Source organism: Mirounga leonina, unplaced genomic scaffold (genome assembly GCF_011800145.1).
Source record: "Mirounga leonina isolate KUSES-001 unplaced genomic scaffold, KU_Mleo_1.0 Mir_173, whole genome shotgun sequence".
Taxonomy (NCBI): Eukaryota; Metazoa; Chordata; class Mammalia; order Carnivora; family Phocidae; genus Mirounga; species Mirounga leonina.
The window spans coordinates 85,498,377-85,509,609 of NW_023270447.1; the positions used below are offsets into that span (position 1 = coordinate 85,498,377).

Consider the following 11,233-nt stretch of genomic DNA (forward strand, 5'->3'; position numbering starts at 1 on the left):
TTTCTTTCTTTCTTTCTTTCTTTCTTTCTTTCTTTCTTTCTTTCTCGCTTTCTTTTTTTAAAGATTTTATTTATTTGAGAGAGAGAGAGCACGAGTGGGGGTGAGGGGCAGAGGGAGAAGCAGGCTCCCTACAGAGCAGGGAGCCTGATATGGGGCTCAATCCCAGGACCCTGGGATCATGACCTGAGCTGAAGGTAGATGCTAAACTGACTGGGTGCCCCAGGTACCCTAGTATGGGGCTTTTGATGACGGAATTCTTATCCCTGCAACTGCTGGCTTATGTTCCACTTGAGGTCTCATCGGCGCCACTGGCCCCTCCTGACCCCCATCGCCCCCTCACCCACAGCCATCAGCCTGGACTCTGAGTCCCAGCAACAACTGTCTTGTAGAAAAGCAACAGGGATCTTCTTGCTCCTAATTCACAGTGTGATTTAGAGCAAGCTGCTCGGCCCTCTGAGCCCCAGTTTCTCGAGCTGTATAACAAGGCAGACGGGGGCACTTACTTGCTTACAGTATCTATCATGTCTCTAACATGCCAGACCGAGGTGAGGCAGACACTGTTCCTGCCACCAGGGGACTCCCCCCTCTAGCCCGGAGAGAAGCAAGCAACCTCTCCATCAGGTTCCAGCCCCCCTGGTAGGTAGGGGTCTGTGTCTGTGTCCCCGGCTACTACATGCTCCCACAGCTTGCTCTCTGCTCAACCACTGTCTCCCGGCCCCTGGGCCACCTCCCTCAGCCCCACATCTGCCTGCCGGGTACCGCAGCATGCCAGGTCCCTGCAGGAACCTCGGGGAAGGGCAGGACCTGGCCCATTCTCCGTGGGACACTTCCCAGCGATGAGCACTGCTCACATGCGTACCCCCAGGCCCAACCCCAGGCCCAACCCCAGGTCACAGGCTCATGGACACCTACTCCGCCCTCTGGCGCTGGGAGAGCCTCGTCCTCCAGAGCAGCAGTGCCCGGTGCAGGGCCAGTCTCCGGCAGGCTTCCTGCAGGGAGCCCCCGCCTTGCTCCTGGGGCAGCCCCTGGGCCTGAGCCACTACCCCCAGGCCACGGGCTGTAGCCGCTCTAGGCGCTGAGCTGCAGAGGGACACATTCCCTGAGAAGGAGTCAAAGGATGAATCAGCCGTGTCCCCAGTGACCTCCTTCCACCCAAAGCCCTTGGCGGCACCCATGGCAGTCAGGGATGGTGTGGGCTGCTGCCCCAGCCTGCCTCACCCCTCCTTAGGACCTCCCCTCCCAGGCACTGCCCCCTCCCACTGCTTCCAAATCCTCCCCTCCAAGACACCTCAAAGAGCCCATTTTCCTTATCAGATTTTTTTTGGGGGGGAGGGGGACAAGGGCTGTGTATTATCCCCCAGACCAGGAGCTTCCGAGAGCAGGGATCACATCCCCTCCTAGTGGAAGATGGAACGAAGTCTCTTGGCCTAGAGAAGCTCCTGACCTGGAGTGAGGATGGGGCCCAGCCAAGGCCTGCCCACTCTGGGGACCCCTCCTGGACCCTCCCGGGCCGTCAGACCGCACCCCCCAGAATGCTCTGGGTTCTACCACCTCCCATCACGAGAAGCCATCAATTCCACTGGGGCCCACCACAGACGGAGCTTAGGTGCCACTGTTTGCTGGGGTGGGAGGGAAAGGGAGCCCCTCGGCCTGCCACTTGCTCGCTCACCTGCCTTCTGGCGGCAGAGGGACAGCCGGATCACCTTCGCTCCATCTGAGGCCCGGAGCTGCTTCATCCGCACCCACTGTTGCAGATATAACTTCAGGCTCCCTGCCCGGCGGCGGGCCAGGTGGTCCCGGGACCGGGCGGCTCTTTGCACAAACTGCTGCCAGGCCCCAAAGCACCTGGGGAACCGAGAGAAGGCGCTGGTATGAGTCGTCCGTGCCACTGCTGAACCTTGGACAAGCCACTTCACTCTCTGACCCTGTTCGGGCCACCACGCCCTCACCGCCGGATGCCCGGATGGCCTCCGCAGCCTCCCGCATCCACTCGGGGCCCCTCCAGGCACTGGCAGCTCAGTGGCCAGAGTGATCTTTTTCCAATCTCAAATGCAGTCATCTTGCTCCCCTGCTGAAAACCCCCAGCGGTCCCCCCCTGCCCGCCTTGCGGTTAGGACAGAATGTCAACTCCTCGGCACCGCCTACAAGGCCATGATCTGGCTGGCCCTGGCATGCCTTTCCATCTTCATCTTAACCCACCCCCCTGGCCCCCACCCTGGGCTGCCAGGGTGTCCTTTGAGTTTCCCACACTCCCCTGTCACGGGCCTTTGCCTGTATGGTTCCTTCGCTGGGCGCTCTCCTGTTGGCTCTCCCTCAACGAGCCAAGCATTCATCCTCACATCTCCGTGGAACCATGGTTGAGCTCAGCAAACTTCGCTCAAAGTTCTCCTAGGAAACTGCACTTGGGGGGTGCCTGGGTGGTTCAGTCGGTGAAGTGTCTGCCTTTGGCTCACTCAGGTCGTGATCCCAGGGTCCTGGGATCCAGCCCCACGTGGGGCTCTCTGCTCAGTCGGGAGTCTGCTTCTCTCTCTCCCTCTCCCCCTCCCTCCTTCTCTCTCTCTCAAATAAATAAATAAAAATAAAATCTTTGAAAAAAAGAAACTGCACTGGGGGATGCAGGCAGCAGGATGTAGACCCGGGGAGACTCTACTTGATCAGCAACCTGGTTTCCTCCACAGATAAATTGCAAAGAAAAAACTAGAGGGGATCCCAGAGCTCAAAAAGACTTTAATGACTTATCGACCAACTTTAACATGAGGACTTTATTTAGATCCTGGTTCAAACAAACTATAACAGAATGTGTACCTGTAAAACAGTTGGTATTAAGGAATTAATGTTCACTTTTAAGCGTGATCATGGCACGGTGGTTATGTTGTTGAAAAGAGTCCCTATCTTTTAGAGATGCTACAGAAGTATTTATGGGTGAAACGGTATGATGTGGGGGGCCTACTTTAAAATAACATAGGGGAAGCAGTTGGGGTACAGATGAAACAAGGTTTTCAGGAGGTGATTTTCTCTTTTTCTTTCTTTTTTTAAAGATTTTAGTTATTTATTTTAGAAAGAGAAAGCATGGGGACGCCTGGGTGGCTCAGTCGGTTAAGCGTCTGCCTTCAGCTCAGGTCATGATCCCAGGGTCCTGGGATCGAGTCCCGCATCGGGCTCCCTGCTGCGCGGGGAGCCTGCTTCTCCCTCTCCCTCTGCCTCTGCCTCTCTCTCTCTCATGAATAAATAAATAAAATCTTTAAAAAAAATTAAAAAAAAAAAAAAGAAAGAGAAAGCATGAGCAGGAGGGGCTGATGGAGAGGGAGTGAGAGAACCTCAAGCTGACTCCATGCTAGCGCTGAGCCTGACGCGGGGCCCGATCCCAGGACCCTGAGATCATGACCTGAGCCGAAACCAAGAGTCAGACACTCAACCGACTGCCCCACCCAGGCGTCCCCAGGAGGCGATCTTCTTGAAGCTGGGTGATGGGGACGCTGGGGGTTAGTACCTATTTTCTCTACTTTTGTGTAAGATGTAAATGTCGCATCGTAAAAAATTAACACGGGAAAAACCCTCTTATGGATCTGTGTTCCTTCCCCTCACGACACTTACTGGCGTACCCTGTGTGACTGCTGTGCGTCCAGGAGCGGGGCTGGGGGGCGGCCGGCGCTGAGCTTTGCTTAGGACCAAATCCCTCTGCCTCAAGGAAGGGGGTCCCCACTCCCACCTTCTTCTACTTCTCCTAACCTGCAGAGCCAGGCTCTCCGCTGCTGAGTGTCCGGCAAGGCCACCCTGGGTGCATCTGCAGCAGGAGAGCACCGGGCTTGGGGGCGTCTCCCCCTCCTCTGAGTCCTCGGTGTGACCTGGGAGGCCTCTCCCTGGAACCCCCTCTCCCGCCTGGCCCAGTCCTTCTGATGGTACCACAACAGGAAGACTGTAAAGCGGAGAGAGAGTAGGGAGGCTCAGGACAGGAGGAGGCTCTGTCGTTCCCCGTCTCTGGGCCTCAGTTTCCCTGGAGTGAGTGATGTCTGAGGGACCTTCCGGTTCGAACACTCAAGCTTCTGCAGGAGCTGTATTAACATCAATGGCACACAAATACAGGATGTGCGCCTTTCATACTGTGTGCCCTCAAGCTGGTCACTTAATTTCTCTGTGCCTCACTTTCCCCATCCGTAAACTGGGCACAAAGCCTTGACCAGGTCCCGTGAGGCTCAAATGAAATCGTGTCTGGGAAGCTGTCCAAGTAGATGCTCAGTAAGCACTCATTCGCTCAGGAGCCCCAGCCCTGCCCAGTGTGGGTGCTTGGGGCCAACCCCGCTCCCTCTCCCCTGCTTTCCTGGGGCCCACAGCTCACCGGCCAGTTGTTGTAAGACCTGCAGCATCTGGTCTACCCCATCGCCTCCAGCTGGTTTTGGCCAGGCTCCTGCCTCCTCCCTCGGACTCCCTGGACTGTGAGTGAAGTTGCCCAGAGAGAAACCGATGCCCCGGGTCAGGCTGAGGGAGAGCACACAGTCCCAACCTGGCCACCCGGCCACCACCACGGCAGGTGCAAATGTGCGCTCAGCTACCCCTACCCCAACCTGTTCTCTCCATATCATCCCTGATTATCAAAGCGATCTGGGGGGAAGTTCTGCTTTTGTTTCATTCTCTCTCTTTCTCTCTCTCTCTTTTTTTTTTAAGATTTTGTTTATTTATTTGACAGAGAGCGAGCACAAGTAGGGCGAGTGGCAGGTAGAGGGAGAGGGAGAAGCAGGCTTCCCGCAGAGCAGGGAGCCCGACATGGGACTCGATCCCAGAACCCTGGGATCATGACCTGAACCGAAGGCAGCCGCTTAACGACTGAGCCACCCAGGCGCCCCTGTTTCATTCTCTTCAATACCATTTGGATTCTCACAGCAAACATGTATTCAAACAAATGGCATTTGAATAATTATTTTAAACACATTTGTTTCATTTACAAATAGAAACAAAACGCATCGTTTGCTGTAGTGGAAGATTGAGGGAATGGAGAGGAAATAGCCAACTTGAATTTCACTGCTCCAGAGATAAGCACTATCTGCTTATTTCAGCATGTTTTTTGGACGAAATATTTATTGATTTTCATTTTGAGTAATACACAATAATAAAATACACAATATATGAAGCTTAACTGTCTTAGCCATCTCTAAGTGAGCTGTTTGGTAGTGCTAAGTAATTGTACGACATTTCACTGTTTTTCCTTCTGTATTGTTTCATGTGCACGAAAAATATCTTACACACCATTTTTTAGCCTCCCCCCCCCATCTAAGATACCAAAACCATTTCTCCTTGTCACTAAAAATTCCATGCAAATACCCATGAAACTACTTCTAGGAAGGGGGAATACATAGGAAAGGGCGGTGAAAGGTTCAACTATTTGGGAGTGTTTTTTTCAAATCAAACACGCATTACTGTTACAATTAGAAATAACGCCAATAGGGGCGCCTGGGTGGCTCAGTTGGTTAAGCGACTGCCTTCGGCTCAGGTCATGATCCTGGAGTCCCTGGATCGAGTCCCGCATCGGGCTCCCTGCTCAGTGGGGAGTCTGCTTCTCCCTCTGACCCTCCCCCCTCTCATGTGCTCTCTCTCTCATTCTCTCTGTCAAATAAATAAATAAAATCTTTTTAAAAAAAAGAGAAATAACGCCAATAAAGATATTGAAACGAAAAATTTTAAAAATGAATGAGGAATTTTTAAAGTCTTGATGAACATCGTATTGAACAGTTGCTAAACCATAATTTTCTCCCTCACCGTGGGACACTTAGCCTGTTTTGAAGTTTTTACAAGCAATAGAAATAATGCTGCCATGGACATACTCTTGCACAAAGCTTTGTCCACATCTGCGGGTTTCATCTTCATTCTCTTATGGGGGGAGCGGGGAGGGGGGACACTGAGGCAGGAAGCGGGGGAAGGGAGGCCACCAGCACTGCCCAGGGGCCACTGGGGTGTCCTGCACTACCTGTTTCTCCTGGTGGGGTCCACCCCTGGCTCCCTTCCTGAGGGGCCTTGGCCTTGTCCTGCCCCAGAGGGTGGGGGTCCCGGCCCAGCCTGGACGTGTGGCTGCCCCTGCTTCTGCTGCAGAGTCTGGTTTCTCCACTGGGGAAGAGAGAGGGAGAGAAGGATGTCAGCGGCAGCCTCATATGTGCCCCAAGAGGGGGCACCAGGGTGGGGTGCAGGGACAGAAATGTCCAACTCCAAAGCCTTCGGTCTTAACCTGTAGACTGCCCAGCCCCTTTGGGAATAAATGAATGAATGGAGAGAAGGAGCCCAAGACGCAGCGCTTTCCTTGGGAGGCAGATCCTGGAGCTGGGCCCTCCCAGAGGACCCCTTTCCCAAGGAGGGAAGAACACAGACGTGTCCTGGCAGTCCTGGCTGACTAGCCACGGGTAAAAGATAGCAACCACTCATACGGTAGAGCACTTGCTGTGTGCTAAGCTGTGTGCTAAGCAGGTCCTAAGTCCTTTCTATTTATTAACTTAACCTCCCAGCAGCCCTGAAAGGTAGGTACTATTATTATTATCCCATTTTGGAGCGAAAGAAACTAAGGCGCAGAGAGGTTAAGTAACCTGCCCAAAGCCACACAGCAAGAAATCGTGGAAAAAAGAAAGTAGCGGAGGCAGGATGTCAACAGCAGCAGAGCTGGTTCAGGTGTCTGGGTGGCCCTCCACCCGCTCTACCGCAGCTCACTGAGGAGGTACAGAACAGGTGCCCCACAGGAACCCCCTCCCCAGACATACCAGCCTTTCATCACCGCCCCATGGCCCAACTGGGAGGCCCCTGACCTTCTGGAAGCTCTGGGCCAGTAAGGCCTGAGTGTGTCGCCTCCACGCCACCTCCAGCTGGGCCTCCTGGAGCCGCGGAGCCCGCCCAAGCGCCCCCAGGCCTCTGCGTAACACCTGCGGGTGGCCCAGGGCCTCTGCTGCAGCCGCTGTCCTCCGTTCCTGCACCAAGTGCCACCAGGCTCCAAAACATCTGGACAGCCACTGCCAGCTGGGGCCAGACCGGGGCTGATCGGGGGGTGGGCCTGGCCCCTGGGCCCCAGGAAGCAGCTGGGGGCCGGGCACCACCCAGGTCACCTGTCCAGCCCTGACGCCTCATGCTGCCGCAGGAAGACCAGCTGCGGACTGGAGGAACTGCCCTCTGCGGGTGGCCAGCCCGGGAAATCCCGGACAAGCAAACTCCTAGAGCCGCAGAATGCCCCCTTGATGGCCAAGAGTGCCAGGCAGCCTTAGAAGTTGCAGATTCCCAGCAGCCACAGCAGTCCCCATGTCCCTGTCCTTGGGGCCCGGGAGGTCCCTCGCATTCCCCAGCAGGGACAGGGTGAAGGAAGTCCCCTCCCCCGGAAGTCCTGCATGGATCTGCCACCAGGGCCTGACCTCCATCAGGGGCTGGTCTCCACTGGCCCAGGCAAATGGGGGAGCAGCTCTCCCAGGAGGGTGGCCGGCCCCCACCCCCCAGCCCATGGCCTCACCGGGCTGTCTCGGACTCCAGGCTCACCACGTTTCGGGCTTTTTTCTTGGAAAGCAAAAGGACATGACACAGTTCTCAGGCTGAGGAGCAAGCAGGACAGGACACCCTCTGCCAAGCCTGGCTGCCCAAGGCCTCCTTTTCCGGGGGAAGGGGGTGTAACAGGGTAGTGGCAGCCAGCTGGCCATGAGAGTTCCTGGGAGGAGCCCTTCTGAGGTCCCCCAGCTCCCACACCCGGCCTCCTCTGGCCTCTACCTGCATGGTGCTCCTTGTTGGGGCTGCGTCTGCTGGGCAGGAAGCCCTCCTCTCTTCCTCCTTGCTGACCTGCTCCAGCAGAATCACCTGCCCCCACTTCTGCCCAGCTGGGACGCCCCAGGCCACACAGGAGTGGGCCGGAGAGCAGAGCCTGGCCTCCTTGCTGCCCACCCCTCGAGGGAGCCAGGGGCCTCCCCTCTGCCCGCTGCCATATGTCGGCCCCGGGGAGAAGTTCTCTCCTTGCCTCAGGGGCTTGGCCAGAAGGACCCCCTGCTTAGGGTCAAGGAAATCCCCAGTCAGGATCCCCAGCGTGGTCTCCAGGGACGCAGGCTTCCTGTTTGCCTGAGAGTCTGAGAGGCCAGCCTGGGTCCCTTGTGTCTCTGGGAAATCGGCAGTTTCCCTGAGACCTGGCAGGTGTTTCTTCCTCCCATCCCAGGAAGCAAGAACAGGTTGGCTGGGCTGGGCGTGGGCAGGGAGTACCTGGCCACTGCTGGATTCCTGGGACGCCTGGCACCCGAGACGGGCAACTGCGTGCTCCAGGTGTCGCACGGAGGCCAGCAGCTGGTGGATGACAGTTTGGGATGGGCCCCGAGCTTGGCTCTGGACAGGGACAGTCAGGTCTTCCAGGGTGAGGGGCTCCCCCCTGAGCCTAGAGGGCCAGCTCCCCAGGCCACACCAGAGTCTGGAGCCTGGCCGTGTGTGCCCATTGAAAGGGGCAAAGCCTGCAGCGGGTTGGACGTCTGGGCTGGGGGAGCCTGTGGCCAGCAGCCGGGACTGTCTCAGTCTGGAGGATGGGCAAACCAGTGATCCTTGGGGGCGAGGATCGTGTGGGGACAGAGGGGTCGTGTGGGGCCAGAGGTGGGGACTGATGGGACTTCTGCACTCAGCCGAGCTGGTCCCCCTCATGCTCAGGTTATTCTGCTGGATGGCGAGCTCTCGGGCCCTCCCCTGGGGCCTGCCGGCCGGGCGCTCCAGGTTGCTCTGCTGTTGCAAGCTTGAGTTCATCAGCCGGCCAGTTGTGTCCTTCAGGACGAGGCTCAGGCCGGGGCTCGGGCCAGCCAGGTTGGTCTGGACTCGGCAAGTCTCCTGGTGCAGCTTGGCCCCTGGGGAGGGTGTGGCGGCAGGCCCTCCCCTCTGGGCCTGGTACGAGCGCGCCCACCGGCCAAGTCCACTGCCCAGGCCGACATCTCGGCTCTTCAGGAACCTCTGCTGCTCTAAAGAGAGGAGAGACAGTTGTGCCCTGGTGGTGGGGGGGAGGGGGGGAGCTGGTGTTCGGTGCTGGGGTGGGTTGGGGGTTGCTGGTCAGAGACAGGGCTCCGGGTGGGAGGGGGCCAGGACTCCCCCAGTGGACTGAGTGGTGGTCTGACTCAGGCTGCAGGGAGCAGGGCTGGGGCGCAGGCGGGATGGAGGGCAGAGGGAAGCAGGGGGACAGGAATGAGGCTGTTGAGGGCATCCCAGGTGAGAGATGACAGGGCAGGGATCAGGAGTGGCAGGGACAGAAGAGGGAATTCGGAGACAGATTCAGATCTGCTGTGGAGGCTCAGAAGGGGGTAGGGGGATGAAGGGAAGAGAAGAGCCAAGGATGACTTATTTCTGGCTTGGGCGGAGGTAATGGGGGACAGCCCTGGGGGTTAGAACAAGACCCAACACATCCAATAGCTGCAAGGGAGTGGCTCTTGGGGACTTGGCGTGGGGTGTAGTCTCCCGAGCCCCCAAGGCCATTCCACAGCGGAAGACTAGGGAGGGCCTAGCATCTGGAGTGGACCAGAAGACCTTCAGCTTTGAAGATAGTAACTAAAGTTCAGAGAGGTTTGGCAACTTGCCCCACAGTCACACAGCTAGAACTTGGAGAAACTGGCCTGTGAATCAGAATCTGAATTTGTCTGGGGGCTGCTTCCATCCTTGGCTGTAGCAGCTTTGTAGCCTTCTCGAAGTCCCCAGCACCCGAGCCACTACCCTGACACAGACCGCCCTTCTCAGCCAGGGGTCCCAGCCAGGCCCACTCCTGGTCTGCCTCTTCCTGACTCTCCCTCAGCCCCAGGCTAGGAAGACTTTGTCCTGGTCCAGCTGGCCCTGTCCAGCTTATCTCTGGAATTAGTGAGGCCCTGGGCTGGCCTGATGGGAAAGGAGCTCTGGGCCAATAACTGCTCCTGCCACATCCAACCCAGACCCATTAATCATCTTGCCTGGCCTCAGGGGCGCCACAGGCCTGGGGGGCACATTCTCCTTGTGGTTGGCATCAGGTCTCAGCTCCATGGGCTCCAGGGCAAAGCCAAGGCGACAGTGTCCTTGGCCCACACCACAGCCAGCGGTCTGACCTGTTTGATCAGATGGGTTCTGAAGGGCAAGAACAGGATGCCCGGCTCCCACCAAGCCACACCCCAGCCCTGGTCCACAATGCACCCTTCACCAGCAACCCCTGGTTGCCCTGGGGCCTAACCCCAGCTGTCCTGGTCAGGCCCCCATTACCACCCCCTTTCCTTTGACAATGTCTCGTGTCCTCCAGCACCTGTTCCTTCTAACACTGACCACAGACCTCTCTGTGGCCCCTGCTTCCTGGGCAGCCCTCTCAGGTGGGGGGTCTCTCAGACCACTAGGCCGGGGGAGGGGGCCCTCTTTGCTTCCCGCCCCCATTTCCCGCCTTCCCCCCTCTCTAGAACACTCCAGCCCCAAGCTCCAGGCAGGCCCCAAAACCAGTCCAGCCCCTGTCCCCTCGTTCCTTGAAGGTTTCAGTTCTGGCTCACTGTCCCAGTCTCCAACACACACCACAGTTCTTGACCATTTCACCATCCACACCGCCGACACCTCCCACTCCTGGTGTGCGGAGTCCTTGGTCTCTCTTCCTTTCCCACTATCTTGCCCTTCGTCCCACCTCAGCCACCTGCTCCCATGATGCCCCCAGGCTTGGTCATCCTACATAACGACACCCACTCCATAATTTCAGCTCCAGAGCCCACCCCATCCTCTAGTCCCCGATTCAGTGGTCTTTCCCCCATCAGACCCCATCCTCTGGCCCTGCCACCCTCTGACTGTCCCTCGCTGCTTGCTGTCTCACCCCTCCTTCCACAGTTTAACCACCCAGCATATAAGCAGCCGTTGGCACACCCTCACCCTGGCCCCGCACCCCTCCTCACTCTGCACAACGCTGACTAGTGCTTTTCACCCTACTGCTGCACTGAAAACCTCGCTCCAGATGACCACCTTCCATCCCAAGCGGGGGCAAAGGCTGCGGGAGAATGAGACTCTAGTTCCCTCCCCCTCCCTCCGGATGCCAATTCACACTTTCTCCTCTGTCCTCAAACCCCTGCCACTACCTCCCCTCCCCTCACCCCCTCAAGCAGACCTTGCTTTCTGTTGCACTCACAAAATAGGACAAGCGGAAGAGAAATGCCTTGCGTTCCTTTACCAGCCAGCTTCCGGGCCATAGCCTCCTAGCCCTTCCCCCATCCTGTGTGGTCCCGTTCCCGGCCCGACCCTCCCCAGCGCTCTGGGGGCCATCCCGTCTTGCCTC

General features: G+C 57.4%; 1 protein-coding gene across 1 annotated transcript in view; it reads right to left on the reverse strand.

The window, feature by feature from the left end:
• Nucleotides 1-9,978, reverse strand: part of CUNH1orf167 (chromosome unknown C1orf167 homolog) — an 18,903-nt gene extending 8,925 nt beyond the window's left edge. Inside the window, 10 exon segments of the mRNA XM_035019023.1 lie at nucleotides 913-1,099; nucleotides 1,670-1,845; nucleotides 3,730-3,784; nucleotides 4,337-4,476; nucleotides 5,960-6,096; nucleotides 6,783-6,990; nucleotides 7,077-7,181; nucleotides 7,472-7,515; nucleotides 7,792-8,936; nucleotides 9,909-9,978. Coding sequence (XP_034874914.1) covers nucleotides 913-1,099; nucleotides 1,670-1,845; nucleotides 3,730-3,784; nucleotides 4,337-4,476; nucleotides 5,960-6,096; nucleotides 6,783-6,990; nucleotides 7,077-7,181; nucleotides 7,472-7,515; nucleotides 7,792-8,936; nucleotides 9,909-9,978 — 2,267 coding nt within the window.
• Between the last annotated feature and the right edge of the window lie 1,255 nt (nucleotides 9,979-11,233).